This window comes from Peromyscus maniculatus, chromosome 10 (genome assembly GCF_049852395.1).
Source record: "Peromyscus maniculatus bairdii isolate BWxNUB_F1_BW_parent chromosome 10, HU_Pman_BW_mat_3.1, whole genome shotgun sequence".
Classification (NCBI taxonomy): Eukaryota; Metazoa; Chordata; class Mammalia; order Rodentia; family Cricetidae; genus Peromyscus; species Peromyscus maniculatus.
The window spans coordinates 98263499-98285062 of NC_134861.1; the positions used below are offsets into that span (position 1 = coordinate 98263499).

The 21564-nt window shown below is 46.3% G+C and overlaps 1 protein-coding gene across 5 annotated transcripts in view; it reads left to right on the top strand.

Moving 5' to 3' along the window:
* Lrrc8c (leucine rich repeat containing 8 VRAC subunit C) overlaps positions 1-20825 on the top strand; it is an 81244-nt gene extending 60419 nt beyond the window's left edge. For all 5 annotated transcript variants that reach the window (XM_076546870.1, XM_016004397.3, XM_006985838.4 and 2 more), the window contains one exon: positions 14595-20825. In XM_076546870.1, the coding sequence (XP_076402985.1) occupies positions 14595-16868 (2274 nt within the window). In that variant the 3' untranslated portion in view covers positions 16869-20825. The remainder of the gene's footprint in view (positions 1-14594) is intronic.
* Positions 20826-21564: the final 739 nt, after the last annotated feature.

The window sequence follows — 21564 nt, forward strand, 5'->3', positions numbered from 1 at the left end:
TGGAGAGTCCCTTCAGGAAGGTAGGGGCAACACAGAAGAAAGAGCTTCAGGAAGAACCTATGTGTCATGAGAACTCTGTCCTTGGCACATATTCTTTATAGTTCTAACATCATTGGGGTTCAGAAGTGATAAAAAATGTCCAAACCTGTAGCTAGAGTTTTCCTGCCTTGCCCACTGTCAGGACAAATCTTTGTCACCCGCCAGTCCCACAGCCGCTCAGACCCAACCAAGTAAACACAGAGACTTATATTGCTTACAAACTGTATGGCCATGGCAGGCTTCTTGCTAACTGTTCATATAGCTTAAATTAATCCATTTCCATAAATCTATATCTTGCCACATGGCTCGTGGCTTACTGGTGTCTTCACATGCTGCTTGTCATAGCGGCAGCTGGCAGTGTCTTCCTGTTCCCTCCTTTCTCCTCTCTGTTAGTCCCGCCTATACTTCCTGCCTGGCCACTGGCCAATCAGTGTTTTATTTATTGACCAATCAGAGCATTTGACATACAGACCATCCCACAGCACAAACCCAGGCTAGGGAGATGGCTTAGTGGGTAGAGCATTAGCTGTGCATGTGTAAGATCCTGAGTTTGAATCCCAGAGCCCAAGTACAGCCTGGCACATCACATGTGTCTGAAGTCCCGACACTCAACAGTGAGATTGGAGATGGAGACATGGGAGGCCCCAGAAGCTCAGGGGGAAAAGGTCCTTTCTCAATGTGGAATGTGAGACCTGAAGCCAGAGGTTGGCCTCTGATCTCCACATGAGTACCATGGGAACCGTGTGCAAACACACACACACACACACACACACACACACACAGAGAGAGAGAGAGAGAGAGAGAGAGAGAGAGAGAGAGAGAGAGAGAGAGAGAGAGATTTTTAAATATCCAGCTCCTTACATGAAAACCAGCAAATACATCTGAAATGCAACTTCACACATAAGTCCTTTGAAACCATGAAAGCCGTATGAGGAGAGAGAGCAGGAGATCCATGTTGAGTGGTCAAACAGCAGATCAGAGGGACGGAAAGGAGGCTGCGGGTTCCCACAAGGGAACATCCACACAGAAAACCAAAGACACAGTGTGGCGGGGACTGCACGCACGAGGCAGAGGGGTCCCTTTCTCTGTGGACCCACAAAGTGGGTCACTCCAGTGAGATGGGGGCAAGGACTCACCCACATTGAGCATCCATCATCTAGTCTCCCCAAATGCTCAGGTTCCCGCCAATGCCAAGTGTCTTGGATTTCAGCTTCCAGCTTTACATCTGACTTCTCGGAGTCAAGAGGAGTTGAGTCCCACACTGCCTTGGAAGCTGGGACCGCATGGATCATTACCAAGAGCTTTGACACATGGCCAACTACGGTCCAGGACAGACGATTCCATGAGCATACTGCACTGCATCTGGAGGAGCCATGTTGCTTATAGGCTAGACTCCTGTTGTTCCTACCTGGTACCTTAGGCCCTAGCTTCTGAAACAGTGGGTTGTAGCCTACGTGGGATTACATAGCCGGATGTAGGAGGATCACAAAAATTTGGCAACAGTAAAAGGTTTCTCTAAAGATTTTATTTCATTGAGAATTTCGTCTATGTGTATAATGAATCTCTGTTCTTCCCACTACTCCCTCCTGACCTCATGTTTCTTTCTTTCAAATCCACTGTGCCCACTTAGTGCTGCCGGTATGTACATGGGTGTAGGGCCATCGCCTTGAGCATGGGTAGCCTATCGGGGCGGGGGTGGGGGGCACATCCCTGAAGAAACTGACTTTCCCTCCCCCAGTAGGCATTAGTTAGCAGTCGCTCCGCAGACGGAAGTGGGCCTTTTCCCAGCCCATGCAAGGATTTTGTGGGGGTTGATCTTGTATGAGTCTTGTGCAACACAGTTACAGCCTCTGTGAGTTCATGTAACAGCCACATCATGTCTGGGATACTTTTTTTTCCTGCAGTCATCTACTACTTCTGGCTATTACCTCCCTCTGACCCCTCTCCCACTCTCGGTCCCTGAGCTTTGCAGAGAGGGGTGTGATGGAGATATCGTCATTAGTTAGGGGTGAGCTCTCTCTAGTCCCCTAGTCTCTGCACGTTGGCCAATGGTGAGACTCTGTATTAGTCACCATCTACTGCAAGAAGACGCTTCTATGACGATGGTTAAGAGACGTATTAACCCATGGGTATAAATATACGTACATGGTAGGCATCTTAATACTACATTCATGTAGCGGAGCAATAGAGGTAGGTTCTCCCTTGGCGTCCCTGATCGTCTCAGGCATGGGTTCTTCGCCCCATGAAAAGTACCTGTCTGTCATGTGACATGAGCCAATCAGAGAGTGGTTGGTTGACCCCATAACATTCATACCACTCTTGCCCCAGTGAGGCACATTTGCCGAGTCAGTCATTGCTGTAGCTTGCAGGTTAGGAGCTAGGTATCACTGTTGGTGACTTTTCCCCCCCAGTAGCATACACAGCATCTTTCTGCTCTGTCCTGTGATGTACGTCGTCTTTGGTGGGATATGTTTCACCACTGGACATTTGTTTTAGTTTAGTCATCTGTAGTTATTTAATTAAAAATTGTAGTTGTCCTGACTACTAGACTTTTAAAAACTAGACTTTTATCTGGTTTGCCTACTCCTTTTTCTTTAAACATTTATTTTGTTTTATTTGAAATTTCATATGTATTTTTTATTTTTAGTTATTTTCCGAGGTTTTTTTTTTGAGATTAATATAATTATATTTCTCCCTTTCCTTTCCTCCCTCCAAACCTCCCCATATACCCTTCCCATTCTCCTTTAAATTCATGGCCTCTTCATTTTTCATTGTTATTGCATGCATATATGTATATAGGTATATGTCCCTAAATATAGCCTGCTCAGTACCTGCAAGTACTGTGCTTATCTCATTTCTGCCCACCCTCCAGCTCCTTCATTTCTCAAATCCATGACCTGTGCTTTTCTGTTGTTGCACACACACACACACACACACACACACACACACACACACACACACACCTACTACCTGCTGAATCTATTTAGTGTTGCTCATATGTATATGTCCTCTAATTTGTGGATCTAGCTCTGAATCTTAGGATGTGAGTATATAACCTGTAGTAACCATAGCAACTGGGAAAGTAAAATGGGACCATGGCAGAGAGCTCTAGAGAGGAGGATACCAGGACACTGGTTTGCCTAACTTTACCATTACCCGGATGTTACATGATGTATCTCTAAGTAGACCTTATCTGCAGTGCTCAAGTTCTATAGTGTAGTTACTTGGCCTTGTTCCCTTGGGTTAGATTTTATGAGCTGACCTGAGCCTAAAACCTTCATCTGTTTTCATGGGAAAATGCTTTTACTCTAAACCAATTTTTAAAGAACATTTTATTTTTATTTATGTGTGTGGATGAATGTATGCCACATAGGTGCATGTCCTCGAGGAGGCCAGAGAGGGCGCTGTAGTTACAGGTGGTTGTGAGCTGTCTGACATGGTGTTGAGAACCAGGCTGGGGTCCTCAGGAACAGCAGCGAGCGCTCTTAGCTCCTGGGCTACCCATACAGTCTTTATTCTACACCAGGTTTTGAATGAACTTTGAGGACTTGCTTTGCTCAGTCACTCTTGACTGAACTTCCTCATTCAGGACTTATATTTTTTCATGTAAAGGTTAGCCGTTCTTCAATAACGGTAGTGTCTTTGTGATACTGGTTTAATCTTATCTGTGAAGGCTGCGGTCTTGCACTAGTTACATTTCTTTTTACAGAGCGACCTTATCAGAGCTGGAAGAGAGTTTGGGAGATGTTTGGTGGAAGTCTGACAGAGAGAGTTTATCCTGGACACATGGATACTTTTCCTCGAGACTGTCTGGGGGTAGAAGAACCCTGTCCTGTGAAACTTGCACTCTGAAAGTGCAGATAAATTAGTGCACATTTGTGGAATGTTGACTGAGTTCCCAGGACTGTGTTAGGAATTATGGGGAATACACAATAATTTAAGACTCCATCTCTGCCCCCAAAGGTTGTATGCAGTCGTTACAGAGGCAAAACAGCACATTATTTATTCATTGTGTGGTTTGCTCTGTAGCTACAGGCACCATGCTAGGTTATGTCTACCCCAGACTTGCTTTGAATCCTAAAGATATCTAAAGTGCTTCAAAGTAGAAATTCATATGTGTACTCATAAAACTATGTAATTTCTACAGTGGATATCTATAAATAAACTTCAGTGACTACAACAGAAAGGAGACTAATTCTACCTTGGAAAAATCAAAGCCCTTAATGTTTTACACAAGATTAGAAGAATATAGGATTAAATTATATTTCTGAAATAAAGTGTTACAAGGTATTACAGAAGGTGGGATTTGTAAGACTAGGTTAAATTTTTCATAAATGGAAGATTATAGCAAATAAGAGCTTTGGGGGTAGGGAGGAGATGATGGGTAGATGGATGATAGGTGGGTGGATGGATGGATGGATGGATGGATGGATGGATGGATGGATGGATGGATGGATGGATGGGGATAGACAGGCACACAGGGTAGCACTTCCTGATTGGATGAATAAGAGCTTGAAGACTTAAGAGTGGAGGTCAGAGGTGGATGTCAAGTATCTTCCTCAATCACTTCTTCATATTAAGTTTTTGAGTAAAGTTTTAGGTAGCTCTGGCTGTTGTGGAACTCCCTGTTTATACCAGGCTGATCTCAAGCTCCAGAGATCCTCCTGCCTCTGCTTCCTGGCGCTGGACTTACAGATGTGCCACTGTGCCCAGCTTCTGTCTGGGTTCTGGAGGTCTGAACTCAGGTCCTCACATTTGTGAGGAGAGCCCCTTTATCCACTGAGCCATCTTCGGGACCTTGTTTCAGTTTCGTTCTGAAAAGTTAATCATGGTACAGCAGAAATCGGTTGCATTTCACCTCTAACTATAGACTTTACTTCACTTGGGACATTTCCACGTGATTGAAGTGTGAGCAAGTTAGGTAAGCCACATAGAGTTTGAGAGCGCCCCAGAACCCGAGGCCAGATGCCCACCTGCTTCTCTCTGCAGGCGCCTGCCTATACTTCTCATACGGGAAGCATTGCAGAAGATGTACAGGCATAGAGGGAAAGCCAGGCAAGAAAACCATTTAACTAACGCCAAGGCTCTGGCCCCAGCCCTCACCATCAATCTCCTGTTGAGCTGGGCCAGACCTCACATAAGTCATGAGGACTTTCTCTCCCGTAAATGTCTCAGAAGCGGGGAAGGGAGCTGCCTGGCCTCTTTGGTATCACGATCTGTCATGATCAGTGCAAAGTGACAGCAAGAACAGCAAAACAACAATCATAACAAAGCAGGGACAGAGCTGGGTAAATTAACAAGGAAATGGAAAGGAGGTGGGAGGAAGAGCAGAGAAAGGCTGGCGCCCCCATCTGAGCCCGCCTCCCAGGCTACCGCCCCCCTAAGACAGGAGCAGTACTGGGTTCATCCTGTGCCGTCAGCTCCGAGAAAGGAGAAGCTGCCCCTCAGTGACTCCTGGGCTGAGGGCGTGGCTCGGTGTCAGAGGGCTGTCTCCCATGCTGTGGTCCATAGCCTTACCCACAGAAGAGGATCCAGAGAGAAGCCTTAAGGGGAGCAGCCACATGGGCTGACTTCAAGGAAAAGTCCCACAGCTGGGGCTCAGACCCGAATCTGCCAACCCCTGGCCACCGAAAGGTCCGGTCCTCCTCCTTAAAGATGAGCCTCTCTGCAGCCCTGACCCTCCCCGAGCAAGGACAAAGAGCAGTCTGGGCTCTGCTGGGATGGACAACTGCCTAGCAATTATAACAGCTCTCCCCCGCTTCCCGCTTCAGGGCGGGTCCTTGTGATGTCACAATGAATGACAGACAGCTGATCTCCTTTGAGAATAACGTGGTCTGTTCCTTCCAACAGATTGGACCCTAGCCATTGATGTTATCACACTCCTTGGGAACCATAGAATATTGTTAGTGGATTATTATGGCAAATTCATAAAATAATCTTTGTTTTTTAAAAAATCCTCTTAGAATGGTTTTCTTATTTATTTGGATGTTTCTAGTATTGAGTTCTCTGTGCTGTTGATACATTGTGGGTAAGCCAGAAGATTTATGTGTTGCTTTTTTTTTCTTAAACATTTCCAGTTTCTCTGATTCTATTCCTGCTCACAGACTTAGCAAACTGTAGCTGCTGAACAAGACGTCAGTCAGTCAGTCCTTGCACATCACTTCAGAAAAAGCTCTTTCTGTACTTATTACAGGGGTGTAACTGTAGGTAAATATTTCAAATTTATCAAGGACATAAGCCCAACAGTCATTCAGTGCATAGTCCTGGTGTTTATCTGTAGGTTTGATATCCACTGAATTTCCCCACGTTTTTAACTTTGAAATAGCTGTTTCTTATTGAAATCTTGTTTCCATGGGTCTAATAATTCGCTGGTCTACTTGGAAAATGCCATCAGTCTCTCTAATTCCTTGTTTGCTGCTGTGCGCTTCAGCAGAATGAGACAGACAGTGTCGGTATCATCAAAATACAGGAAATGAAACATCCCCGATGTCTGGGGATTGCCAGGCCAACCAGGAGTTAGCGGTATTAACAGTAATGGCACCATCATCTCATCACCCCTCTCAGAAGCGTTCATCTCAGTGTCTGTGGTGACGGAAGAATTGTGGTTCTGGAGCCAAATGTCAAAGCCCAGAGATGATCTTAATGTAAATGTGTCAGCCTCCCAACTCTGGCACCGCCTGAGTGTTCAACACTCAGCACTCAGCTCTGGCGATGCCGAGAATGTGCGTAAGAAATCGTTCTATCTCAGAAGGAGGTATCCAGCAGCCAGATTCTTCCAGATGACAATGGCATCTAATGACAGGCGTGCGTGTAGGGACCACTGCTGGGGTCCTTTATCCTTGGAGAAAGACAGGATTTACTCATCTGATGTTGGCTGTGTCCTAATGTGTGGGACTGTGAGGTGAAGCCATGGTGCCCGTCTCTGAGGAACTTACAGTGTTGAAGTTTCACTTGGTCTGTGTAACAATGACATGGCAGCATATGCCATTCCAGTGGTATTTCATATTCCTCGAGCAAAGAAATTCCTCTTGATTTATGTCCACAAGATTTGCCTGATCTCTGGTTTCTGTGAAACATAGAATATGTGCGACTGTTACCTTCTACCACTGAGAAAGTTCTCACATATACAGTGTATATGATTGTTAGCTTCTTCACACTGACAAAGATCCAGGTGTTTGTACAATCCTCCCTAGACATCTTGCTTCCCACCCCCAAGGACACAAACTCCTGAACCTATCAGTGAAGGTCCATCACTTGTAACCAGTGCACCACTCTGTGACACTGAGAGCTGGGAGGCTGTGGGGGGTGCAGGAAGCTGTGGGTATGTGTGCAAGAGACTGTGGGGAGTGTGCAGAAGGCTGTGGGGGTGTGCAAGAGGCTGTGGGTATGTGTGCAGGAGGCTGTGGGGTGTGCAGGAGGCTGTGGGGTGTGCAGGAGGCTGTGGGGTGTACAGGAGGCTGTGAGTGTGTGTGCAGGAGGCTGTGGGGTGTGTGCAGGAGGCTGTGGGGTGTGTGCAGGAGGCTATGGGGTGTGTGCAGCAGACTGTGAGTGTGTGTGCAGGAGGCTGTGGGGGTGTGTGCAGGAGGCTGTGGGGGTGTGTGCAGGAGGCTGTGGGGTGTGCAGGAGGCTGTGGGGAGTGTGCAGGAGACTGTGGGTGTGTGCAGGAGGCTGTGAATGTGTGCAGAAGGCTTTGGGGTGTGCAGGAGGCGTTGGGGTGTGCAGGAGGCTGTGGGGTGTGCAGGAGGCTGTGAGTATTTCTGTGTCTGGTTTTTCTCTCTTCTGATTCTCTACATATGAACCTTCCTCTGTGCACACATTCCTTCTTGGCCATCTTGTAAGTTTTTAACATCCCCACTAAAAAGACAGCCCAGACAGCAGACTACTTATTATCCAATGCCACGTGTGGGGAGACGCTTGGTCTTGTTTCTTCTTACAAGTAATAAAGGCAAACTTTTTGCTCAATTCTTGGGTTGCACATGTGTGTTGCAAAATATCACACTCAGGACCTTTGTGTGCTGATAAATAGGGGCTCTGACGCTGAGCTACAGCCCTAGCTACTGCTTATATTTATTAACTAACTAGTTAAACTTTCACAGTTTGCTTAAGACCCTTTCCCCTCTTTTGGCTCTCTGGGTCTAAACTTCCTCCACGCCTATTGTGCTGTTTCCTAACCGTTCCGTAAGTGTTAAACACCATCCCTAAGAGGGGATCTAGACAACTTGTTCTTATCTAGGACTGAGAAGAAGCTGAGTTAGCTACAAAAACACACAGAGGCACCGAAGAAACAGTGTGGGGCGACAGAATCCGATCTGAAAAGCCACATACTATCTCATTCAACTGCAGGGCATTCTGGGAAGAGCAAAACTGTAAAGGAAGTAACAATGAGTGTTTGGGGAGGCAGGCTAGGGTTCGGGAATGGACAGGAATGTATAGGCTAAACACAGAAGACCTGCCAGACCATGAGACTGCTCTGTAGGACGCTGTAGCCATGATTATGTATCATAGCGCTGTCCAGACACAAAGAAGGACCACGTGTGGCCACTGATGTAGCTGTGGACTCTGGGTAATAATGACACATCAGTACAGGACATCTTGTACATTATTGCCGTGCATCGCCATGAAGGGTGCTGGCTGGTACGGGAGTCTGTCCGTGCCTACGGATGGGAGGCTCATGGGATATTGCTGTACCTCCTCTCTATGTTGCTGCCAATCTAAAACTTTTCTAAAAATCATAGTAAAGTCATTTAAATAACAGAGGGGAAGACATGCGCACAGACAGGAAGTGACGGTACCGCTCAGTTTTGCGTTCCCATGTCCCCTGGAGACAGACCTTGTTTGTCCTGGTGACAGTGGTGCAGTATGTGTGGTTCTCATGGATGTCTATTTTTGCACTCTGGGGTGGTTGCCCCCACCTACCCAGGGCTGGGCTTGGAGGACAGCAGGCTTATGAATAAGACATTTAATAACCCCCAAAGTGTCCATGGGCCCTGATTTTTCAGTTCCTTCTCGTTCCCTGAAAGGTTTCACAACACTTAAAACATTTTCAGTAACTTGAAACAAAGTCAGCATATTCTGAATTAACCCTTCCTCCTCAGGAACAAAACTGGTGCCTGTTGGCAATGGCTTCGTCCTCTGGGAGCCGGCTTCTGGGAGACAGTACTTAAGTTTGCTCATCGACTGATACCTCAGTGGCATGAGAGTGACTTCCAGGAGAAGCGTGTAAAGAGTGAGAGTCTATCTTCCTAGTATTCTTCACTCTTACCCAATGCAGCCTTCTGCTCCTGTCCCTGGAACCTACAAGGTTCCGACCTTCCACTCGCCAATGCCCTACCCAAGTCTAGAAGTTTGAAGACCCAGTGCAGTCCTACCTCTTCCTGGATCACCCCTCCCCCCACCTCCACACCTTAGCTCTTAGTGCACTTCTATGGCACCCTTGTGGACGGCATACTGCCTCGTGTGTGCTCTCGTTGACTCTTCATGCAGCCAGTTACAGCTCCAGCAAGATTGTAGAGCAAGCACTGTTTGTGCCCCTCTCCTTTCCTGTGGTGTTAGTCATGCAGCAGACACCCGGTCAGCGTTAGCTGATAAAGAACCACTTCCTCAGTGTCTCTCAACCAGCCATGGAGAATACAGCTTGGGGGTGCATCTGTCACTGAGTCTTTCTTAGGACAGCAGGGATAACTTGGTTTGCTCTGTCTGATTTGGGACACCTCTGGTTACCAATGCTTTGGGGTATCATATTTAGTACCAGCTATGTGCATCTCTAAGGAGTGAATGGAGGCTGACGGAGACAACTAGTACATATGATGTATATTTAATGTAACAGTTACTCAAGGCAGATTAACATTATGATGAATCTGTGTCGCTTCGCTATTGCCAAAATAAAATAACTTACACTGCCAAGTCGCCTCTTCCTGTAAAAGGCTGAATATCTCTGGTATGCTTCACCTGCCTTTTTATTGGTCTATTCTACCAGCTTGAACCAAATCTGCCACAGCTGCAGAATTGTGGCTCAATCAGTAGAGTCCTTGCCTAGCATGCACAAAGCCCTGGGGTCCATCCCTAGCATTGTCCAAATCAAGTACGGTGGTTTGGACATGCCTCAGCCACTTGGAAGATAGATACAGGAGGATCATGAGTTCAGGGTCAGTCTCAAGCTACCTAGCAAATCCAAGGCCATGTATTTGTGATACATGAGACCCTGTCTCAAAAGCGGTCAACACAGAGACTCAACTTGATAGAGTGTTGAGAATAAATGACTGTTGGGGCATCTGTATCAATCCCCCTGACCAGCAAGTTGTGGATTATCAAGGAAGAAGGGGCAGAAAGAATGAGTGTAAGGGCCACAGGATAGGGAGGAGGGCTGTGGAACACTGTCTTCTGGCCGTGACATGGCCATTGCATTCATAAACTCACGGCAGCTGTGCTTGCCTGCCCAGGAAAGAGCAAGCCAGTCAGAGTCCCAGTGTGGGTGGAGGACAGGCTCATGAAGAGCCAGCCCTAGGGGAGAAGCTGCTGGCAGTTGGTGTCTGTTTGAGGAGGAATCGTTTTTCTTCAAGGATGGTCGGTGATAGGTTGTCCACACTCCAATGGGTAGTCAGGCATCAATAATTGGACTCAGTCAGTTATTAAAAATAAAAAAGAAGAGGCATAAAGGGGGTACTGAGAAGGAGAGGAGATTTGAGTTGGATATGATTAAGATACATTGTATATGTATGTGAAATTACCAAAGAAAAAGACTATCCCTTTAAAAAAAAATCTGTCTTAGGGTGATGATGACTCATGCCTTTAATCCTGGCACTTGGGAGGCAGAAGCAGGCAGATCTCTGTGAGTTTGAAGCCAGCCTGGTCGACAGAGAAAGTTACATACTACACAGAGAAACCCTGTCTCAGAAAACCAAAACAACAACAAGAACAATCTGCCTTAAGCAAACAGAGCAGCAATATCCATAACCACTGTGAAGCCCTGTCTTTTCAGATTGTAAGCTGCAGACTAAAGAATACATTGGAACTGCGGATGGATGCTGTATTGTGACTAACTTTGTTAGTAATGTACACTCATGATTATGTAAACCTCATAAAATGCTAGACTCCAGAACACTTCCCATTTAGGTGTAGAGTCATGATGGGTAAGATAGCAAAGCACACAGGTGGGCTGCAAACCCAGACAAGCGTGTCCTTGGAGCAGGAATGGAACACTGAGTGGGCTAAATCAACTACCAGGCTTCCTTCCAAAACCAAGCAGCAATGGACCACGGCTCTGCCAGCAAAGCCAACTAGAAGCGTTCCCGGCAAGATAAGAGCCTGGAGCCTGGTCACTCTGTGAAGCCAAAGCTTTTGTTCCCAGGAGGATCTGGAAGAAGGATAATGGACCAGAAGCTAAAGCTGGTGCCTCAGAGGAAAGTGCCCTAGGGCACCTCCCAACCAGAGCTCCAGTCAGCCTGCTCACTGCCATCTCCCAGCATGGACCTGGAAGGTGATAATACCCCCAGTGAAATGCCAGAGCTCTGTGGAAATGCCTAGGGATGGCCCCCAGGGCCAGATGGATACAGAAATCACAAGAGCACACTCGGGTAGTGGAAAACCACCCCCTACTCCAGACACACCTTCCCCAGAACGGGTGAAGAAAACTGAAAAAAGGGCTGAGATCAAGCTGTGCTCATGCATAATCTCAGCACTCAGAAGGCCATAGTAGTGCACATCCAACTTGCTCCAGGTGGGCTGACAAAATGTCCTTTCTTCTTCCCAGAGCCCTCTCTGCACAGAAGTTCCGCCTATTCTCTCCTGCCTAGCTATTGGCCATTCAGCTGTTTGTTACACCAATCCCAGCAACACATCTTCACACAGTGTCCAGACATCCCACAACAGTTGCCTGAGGAAGTGGTACATTAGAAGTGAGTTCTGGGTTCTGCCAAGTCCGAGCAAGCTCGAGAGGACTGCAGAACACACCCTTCTAGGGAAAAGGGACCACAGGGCAGGAGCATGTGTCCTTGGGAGGGATGGGGCCGTGCGAAGTAGCATTGGAAGATATTTTCTAAAACCGCAGAGAGTTGAGTCCTTTGTGCCCAGTGTGGAGCAGGGAGGATCCACGTGTACCCAAGAATAAAGTGGCACTAGAAAACCCAGGATTCAGTAAAGTCTCACCAACCACCATAGAGAAAGATGGGTCACTCACTAAACCACTGAACTAAATTGGCAGCAGACATCTCACCAGCAAATAAGCAGGAGGAAACGAAATCATGTTTTCAAATGCAAAGGGGAAATTACTTTCAACACGTGATTGTTAAACTTTCCGAAATATTCCTCAAGAAAGAAAGCGCCCTGCTGAAGCTACCCCAACTAAACAAAGTGGGCACACAACGAAAGACTTAAAATAGGGTCAGCATTTGTTAGGAAGAGGAAAGTTCTCGGCAGGAGGAGGGGGTAAGAGAGGTTAACAGGAGGTGGAAAAGGCATAAAATTCACTGAGAAAGAACAAAGATAATTTTTTAATTAGAAATAAAGGAAGGCTGGTGAGTAGAGGGCAGTGGCTAAGAGCACTGTGGCTCTTGTAGAGGATGCAGATTAGTTTCCCAGCACCCACGTTGGGCTGCTCGTCCATCACTCCAGCTCTAGGGCATGTGACGCCCTTCCCTGGCCTCTGTTGCATTGAAACACATGTCACACACACACACACACACACACACACACACACACACGCACGCACGCACGCACGCACGCACACACACGCACGCACACATATATATGTGAAAAATTTTAACCGTAGCTGTAAAGAAATGTTTTTAAAAATGATTAAAGCAAGAAAGACATTTATTTTCAAACCTATCAGTTATGAAAAATAAGGACAGGATGTAGTCTATATGACGTTACTTAAGTCACTTAATGCCTTGGTCTCTTGAACTATAAAATGGGAATCACAGCGTACTGCCTTATGAGATTACGGTGACAGTTAAACCAGGCACAGTGACACACACCTGGAATCCTAGCACTTGTGAGGTAGAAACAAGAAGAGTAGGCATTCAGGGTCGACCCCAGCTACATGGGATGTTTGAAGCCAGCCTGGACAACATGATACCCATTAAATAAAATGAAATGTAAAAGTGACAATTCAGAATTAATCCCGTGACCCTGGAATAGGGACAGTTGTGTGTTGAGCACAACGTACATGTGCTGCTGTCACCATCGTCCTCCTCATCCTCCTCATCTCCTCGTCCCTAGGAGAGGCGTGCTTCCTGCCCACATTGATAGCGCCCACACCTAGAAGGGCTGGCGGGGGCCCTGGGTGCCTCTCAGCAGGTGGACGGACACCGGGCACCTCGTGCTTTACGATGCTTCGTGTACTCGGCTGGTTGTCAGCTTTGCGCATCTGTCTGGTGGGCTCCGGCGCCCTGTCCCCTCTTGTAATCACGGACTATGCCGCCGGGGTCCGCTTCGAAACGTTCAGCTTCTCCCTCTGTAATCAGTACAAAGACCTTTGTTGTCACTAGGCCCTGGCTCTTGTAGAATCACCACACCTGGGTTTCTAGCCTTTAAAGATACAGACAGAGTTGTTCTGTTTTCTTCCTGTTTACATTTACTTATTCGTGGGTGCCTGTGTGGAGGTCAGTTCTCTCCTTCCGCCTTGCGGGCCCCCGGACTCAAACTCCAGACACCGGTGTCTTTATCCACCGCCTCACCAGCCCCAAACCAACTGTCCCTGCTTTATGAATTCCATACATCATTACTCTGTGCTCTGTGGTTGTTATTCGTCCTCTGAACTGTTGCTCATTGTCCAAATTGTTCCAAGTTCCTGAGCCTCTTGGTGAGGGTGGCGCCTCTAAGGTGGTTTCAGGAGTTCCCCGCCTCATCCCAGACCTCCCACCCTGTCCCTTCTGTGTTGCTCCCCTAGGAGCTGCTCCATGCTCTGACTCTATAGGCTTCTCAACCAAGCCCTGGCAGGGCAGCAGAGGGCCTCAAGATTGTTCTCCAAGGCAGCAAATTCCCGCATGAATGGGTTGCTATTGAGCACTGTTTATGTGCTCTCGTCTCTAAAGAACGTGGGAAAGCTTCCGTGAGAGCCCCGGGACATCACAGCCAGTTATGCTAATCGTGCGTGTGGTGCATGACGTGGGTGGGGAGAAAGCGGTAAACAAGAACACCAGGAACTGTTTCCATATTTCTTCTTTCCAACGTTTACACGTCTCATACACAAACAAATACAGCAATGAAAGCCATCCAGTTCAAGGCAAGATTCTCCCAGGCCGCAGTGATAGAAGAAATATGAAGGTTAAAAATATTGAAAAGTCCCTAAATACTCACATTACCATGGCTTGTTCCATGCCCCAGCAATACCACTGCTTTGTGTCAATCTTTGATGTGGTGAACAAAATCAGATATTTCGTTTTTCCATAACATGGGCTAAGAATAAAATCTTGGTGGTGCTGGAATCAAATGTTATGTTCTCCAGGCAGAGGAAATGGACATTTATTGGATGTTATTGCTACTTTCCCTGCGCTAATGACATTACAAAAGCTCTTTGGGTAATATAATTTGAAACTATTATTTCTGTATTTCAGGTCATGCAAGACAGGATCATCTGCCTCCCGAAGAGAGTGCAGCCTGATCAGAACCACTCTTCCCTTTCCAATGTCTCTCAGGCAGTTATCAGTACCACGCCACTGCCTCCGCCTAAGCCCTCTCCCACCAACCCCGCCACGGTGGAGATGAAAGGACTGAAGACAGACCTGGACCTTCAACAGTACAGCTTCATCAACCAGATATGTTACGAGCGAGCCCTCCACTGGTATGCCAAGTACTTCCCGTACCTTGTGCTCATCCACACCCTGGTCTTCATGCTCTGCAGCAACTTCTGGTTCAAATTCCCCGGTTCCAGTTCCAAGATAGAACATTTCGTCTCCATCCTGGGGAAGTGCTTTGACTCCCCGTGGACTACCCGGGCGCTCTCCGAAGTGTCTGGGGAGGACTCGGAAGAGAAAGATAACAGGAAGAACAACATGAGCAGGCCCAACACCATCCAGTCCGGTCCTGAAGGCAATCTGGTCAACGCCCAGTCTCTCAAGTCAATTCCTGAGAAGTTTGTGGTTGACAAATCCACAGCGGGAGCTCTGGACAAAAAGGAAGGGGAGCAGGCGAAGGCCTTGTTTGAGAAGGTGAAGAAGTTCAGGCTGCACGTGGAAGAAGGGGACATCCTGTACGCCATGTACGTCCGGCAGACCGTGCTTAAGGTTATCAAGTTCCTGATCATCATTGCGTATAACAGCGCGCTGGTTTCCAAAGTCCAGTTTACAGTGGACTGTAACGTGGACATCCAGGACATGACGGGCTATAAAAACTTTTCTTGCAACCACACCATGGCTCATTTGTTCTCTAAGCTCTCCTTCTGTTACCTGTGCTTCGTGAGCATCTATGGCTTGACGTGCCTTTATACCTTGTACTGGCTCTTCTACCGTTCTCTGAAGGAATATTCTTTCGAGTATGTCCGGCAGGAGACTGGAATCGATGACATTCCGGATGTGAAGAATGACTTTGCCTTTATGCTCCATATGATAGACCAATATGACCCTCTCTATTCCAAGAGGTTTGCAGTGTTCCTATCTGAAGTCAGCGAGAACAAATTAAAGCAGCTCAATTTAAATAATGAGTGGACCCCCGACAAACTGAGGCAGAAGCTGCAGATGAACGCCCACAACCGCCTGGAGCTGCCTCTGATCATGCTGTCCGGCCTTCCAGACACCGTGTTTGAGATCACAGAGCTGCAGTCTCTGAAGCTGGAGATCATTAAGAACGTCATGATACCCGCCACCATCGCCCAGCTAGACAACCTCCAGGAGCTCTCTCTGCACCAATGCTCTGTCAAAATCCACAGCGCAGCGCTCTCTTTCCTGAAGGAAAACCTCAAAGTCCTGAGCGTCAAGTTTGATGACATGAGGGAGCTGCCACCCTGGATGTACGGCCTCCGAAACCTGGAAGAGCTCTACCTGGTCGGCTCTCTGAGTCACGACATCTCCAAAAATGTCACCCTGGAGTCTCTGCGGGATCTCAAAAGCCTTAAAATCCTCTCCCTCAAGAGCAACGTCTCCAAAATCCCTCAGGCCGTGGCGGATGTGTCCAGTCACCTCCAGAAGATGTGCATCCACAATGACGGCACCAAGCTGGTGATGCTGAACAACCTGAAGAAGCTGGTCAACCTGACAGAGCTGGAGCTGGTGCACTGTGACCTGGAGCGCATTCCCCACGCCGTCTTCAGCCTCCTCAGCCTCCAGGAGCTGGACCTGAAGGAAAACAACCTGAAGTCAATAGAAGAAATCGTGAGCTTCCAGCACTTGAGGAAGCTCACCGTGCTCAAACTGTGGTACAACAGCATCACGTACATCCCAGAGCACATCAAGAAACTGACCAGCCTGGAGCGACTGTATTTCAGCCACAACAAGGTAGAGGTGCTGCCTTCCCACCTCTTCCTATGCAACAAAATCCGATACCTGGACTTGTCCTACAACGACATTCGCTTCATCCCGCCCGAAATCGGAGTTCTGCAGAGTTTACACTATTTTTCCATCACCTGTAACAAAGTCGAAAGCCTTCCAGACGAACTCTACTTTTGCAAGAAACTTAAAACTTTGAAGATTGGGAAAAACAGCCTCTCCGTACTTTCACCAAAAATTGGAAATTTACTGTTTCTTTCCTACCTAGACATCAAAGGCAATCACTTTGAGGTCCTCCCTCCCGAGCTGGGAGACTGCCGGGCTCTGAAGCGAGCTGGGTTAGTTGTGGAAGAGGCTCTGTTTGAGACCCTGCCCTCAGATGTCCGGGAGCAAATGAAAGCCGAGTAGCTGATTTCTCATCAAAACGTGACTGAAATACGCTTCTACCAAATACAGTATAAAGAGTTAGGTCATCCTAATGCCTTTCCTAGATTATTTTTGGGTTTTTTTTTTTTTTTAGTTTTTTTGTTTTTCACACATGACAAAATGTACACAAAGATTGAGTAAGGAGTATGTATTTTTTAATAAAAATTTGATTGTATTTTTTCAATATTAATATTTTTAAGTTTTATTTGTCCTGGAAGCTAATGCACCTTGTTATTTCCTACCGATAGGAATGGGTGGTTCCTTCTGGCTTTGGGTTTTGTTTTTTTACTTAAGTTCATTCTTGTGAAAGGAAAGGAATTGTAGCTCGTGTGCATTTTGGCATATTTTAAATGGGTTAAGATAACTTTGCCAACACCATTTTTACCTTGTTCCTCCTTGTCCAGGTCTCTGTCAGTACCGTCATCATGTGTACCAAGGAGTCTGGGCCTGTTGTTCTCAGATCAGCGGCCTTCTCCCTTGGCCAGTTTTCCACTCCGTAGTTCACATAAGTGCTTTGTCACAGAGCACTGTCTTGAAAATTCTCCCTCTTCCAACACTATCAATTGTGTTATTTCCCGAACAACATTTCCAGTTCGCCTCAGAGGGGCTTTTTAAATGGGTGAAGAACGTAATCCCCAGTGGTCACCATCCCTGTGTTCATTTATCATTTGCTGTTTAACTGATTTGTATTTTTACCAACCTCCTAAAATTTATCAGTAAAAATTAAATACAACCCTCCCCCGACCCCAATCCACCTCAGTATTGCCATGTGGTACTGGTGAGCAACCTTTGGGAAATTAGATTCATTTTAAAATTCTGGCAGATAATTAAATTTTAAATCATAGGATTAGAAGCCTGTTTTGAGTAATTTAATCATTTTTGATGTCTTGATATGTGGGCGCATCAGATGGTAAACAGTCTTGCTGCTAAGGCACTCTGTTAAAAAGCTATTCCAACAGGCCCCGCCCCTTCCCTGGGCCCTGCGCAGTCATGTTCTGCGGGCCGAACAGAACAGCCCAGCACATACGTATGTATAGTCATCCACTTCCCGCAAGCCTGCCCTTGATGCAGATGCTAGGGACACAAGCATGGGATCTCCTCAGCTCTCTGCTTAAAATCGCATCTCCCTGAAGTCGGGCCTTTCTCGTCCCAGATGTGTGACTCTCCTGGGAGTGCTGTCACTCAGCAATAATTCCTGCCTGGTGGCCGGCAGAGCTTTCCCTTACCTTTGTCTTCCTAAAATCCAGACTTCAGACAGAGCTGTCGGGGTGTAGCTCAGTGACGAAGAGTTGGTCCAGCAGCATGCCCCAAAGCCTGAGCTTAGTCATCTGGCACTACAAAACAAACAACTGGGCGATGCTCATTATTTTGAGCGGATGAGGAATGAAGGACAGATCTGTGTGACGGGCCAGCCATGTTGAGCAAGAGCTTCTGTTTTCCCTTTAAAGTTTCAGTCATGAAACTTTTTTTTTTTTTTTACTGTTATGGCTATACTTCTTATACGAAGAAATATTCAATTTTAGTATATGGTGGTCCTGAGTCTAAGTGATGTATCATGTTCAGAAACAGCTCTGTCTTAAAGAAGGAATGTATGGGCAGATTGTCTGTTATTGAGCATGAGTAACCTGTTGTGGAAAGGTAAACCGAGTCAGTGAATGCACTGTCTTGATTGTTAAAATTTATAGTAATTTTCAGCATCACCCTTCAAAGGGGATCTATTCAGGTTAAATACCATATTTATGCTGAAGTCTCTATGTGACATTAACTGAAAATCCCATGTGAGTTCATAACTAAGTCACCAATAATTCAATTTTATCAAGCTTCCAAAATAATTTGATTTATTTTTGTAATGATTCTGCAGGCTGAGTCCCAACCTAAGTTGTAAATAACATCCAATAAATCAGTATAATTCTGTGACTTTATGTTTTAACCAAGAGTAAAAATTCATAGATCTTTCTATTAGATTTTATAAAACTTCCAAAGCCTCAAACTTAACTTTGAAGACTTTAAATTTTCTGATTCCTATCCTTTTTAATACAGTAAGTTTTTGTTCACATTCTTGAGTAAGATGCGTCCGGTCACTATTTAGCCTTCCAATGGAAAACTCAGGTACCTGAGCTGCTGACTTTTCTAATGTTCTTCGATCCAACTCAGTGCACAGAGGCTGTTTGCCTCGTCCATCACTCTGTTTTCCAAGTGCTCTTCCTGAGGAGGACCAGCCCCCTCTTTGTCCAACCTCTAGTTCACAGCAAACTGCTGTGTCCATCACAAATGTGCCATCTGTATTCTTAACTCCAGGGGCAGCGTCAGGCTCAAGGTGGGCAATGAAGTCCAGCAATGGAGTGCAGAACAAACAGCTGTCTGATGGTTGTCTGGCTGCAAGGTCCTAACAGAGCCCCACCTAAGGGGCTGGCAGGATGGCTTTGTGGGTAAAGGGCACTTGCCACCCAGACTAAGGACCTGAGTTTGACTCCCAGGATCCACACCGTGGGAGGAGAGAACCAGCTCCCATAAGTTGTGCTCTGGCCTCCACAGAGGTGCTATGGCATGAGCACCTACACAAATCCACACACTAATTAACGTAATTGTTTTCCATCACAAACACCTAAGAAGGAAACACCTCAGGAGAGCATTGTGTTTTCTTGTTACAGGATTTGGTCTGGTTTTGGATATCAAAACTCTTGATGAGATAAAAATCCAGTGTCTACACATGTAGGTTCTTCACGCTGCCCACCCAGCTCTTCCCTGATGTTATAATGAAATCTGACAATCCCCATGGCATCTTGAGCCTGCTTTTCCAGGCAGCTTGGGAAATGTTCTTGCCCCACGGACTCTGTTCATTTTTATTGTACGTCCTGCTTCAGAAGGGTCTAAAACAACCCGGACTCCTTTTTTGGGTTTCTTGGAACAAAAGAAGTCCAGTTTTTTACAGTATGCTAGTTTATGGTTTCAATTTATCTCACTCTAATCCAATATCATACCAAAAGCCCGATCAACAGTATTGGCATTTCAACAGTGACATTTATGGCTCACAGATACAAAATCCGTTAGCATTACTCTTGCAAATAACATAAATGTGGATGTAATTTCAGCTTCTTGGAGCATAAGACTACATTACTGTTGTCCTGTGACCCCTGAATGAGATGGTGCTGAATAGTTTACACTGGGCCAGAATCTCAAAAACAGGGCCACACTCAAGTGAGCAAAATGGCATGGTGACCAGGAAGAGACTTTCTGGAAGGGACTGTGTGATGTCTGCATCGTGTCTGCTTAGAGACAAAGTAAGAAAACTCAGACAGTCTTACCTAGAGCCGCCGTGAGTTTTCGGATTTAACTCCCGACCTTCTAATAATTTGGTATCAGCCTTCCAAACAAGTATCCATCCCCCATTCCCCTTTCCCAAAGTCGCCCACTAATAAGATGGCATCTTCATGTTTAAGGGAGAGAGAAGAGAGTCTCTCTCTGCCCCCGAGGAATTATTTGTTAATCAGAGGGATTATATAACATGTGCAGCTTAACTTGTTCACCAAATAGCAGCCACTATGTATTTAGGGTTTGGTGTCTGAGCCAGGGCCTTGCTTTGTAGCCCAGGCTGACCTTGAACTTGAGAATCTCGTGCCTCACCTTCCAGGGCACTGGATTGCAGGTGTTCACCCCTGACCTGAATGGCTCCTAATGTATTTGTTTGCATCTCTGTCATCCCACCATGCTACTCTTTGGGGTTGACACTCCACGCCTTATGTGCTTGCTCAGTGTTCTGCATTTGTTTACAATGTTCCCGTGCATTCAGACTGTCCAGTGCTGGAAAACTTCTTGGACTGTCAAGAAAAAGGACTGAGAGTTGATTTGTCATAATACATGTTCATGAAAGGAAATGTCTTAATGTTATTTGGCTATGTAGTGTATAGGAACAAAAATAAAGTCATTTTTGTAACTTAACTTGGGGATCCGTCCTTTACTTACTTGTTTTTTTAGAAACCATGCTTATCTTGTGTTCTTAAACTATTACCAAGGTTCTCTGGGCTGCAGGAAATAGGCTCCCTCTTACCGTGGGAGCTAGTTTCTGTAATTGTGAGTAATTGTTTCCTTCCTTAATTCACTGCACTGCATCTACCCAAGGTGTCCCTGGAGTTCCGTTTGTAATTAGTGCTTTAATGTATAATCTGGAGTACAATTTTTGTACAGTTGCCAAATCAGATTGTACAATGGCTACCCAGCTCAGCCTTCAGCAAATACACTTACGGTTACTTAGAGGAATAAGAATGGTCCCGCACAGCCAGAGAGGCATTCTCTAATTAAACGCACGCTTACGGAAGCCCGCTACACGACAGTTCTACATACTGTTGCATAGGCGTAAGAAAACCGTGGCTAGTGTTGATAATGCTCATGCCTAAGCTGCCATCACCCATATTTTCTGGGAAGAATTATGTTGCTGGTAGTCATGTCTGGGGAAGGATGGCTGTGATGAGGAGTGGTGGGGAGGATGATGGGAGTGGCTGAGTGAGCTGTGTTTTAGAAACGGAAGCAACTCCGAGAGCACTAGCGAGCTTTAGAGACAAAAGCTGACACCCCAGAGTCCACATGTTGTGGCTTCAGAGCAGCGCACACGGCAGGAAAAGACCCCACTAGCTACTGCTCTCCACTCGTCCGTCTTCCAGTATTTCTGAGATAAGCTGAG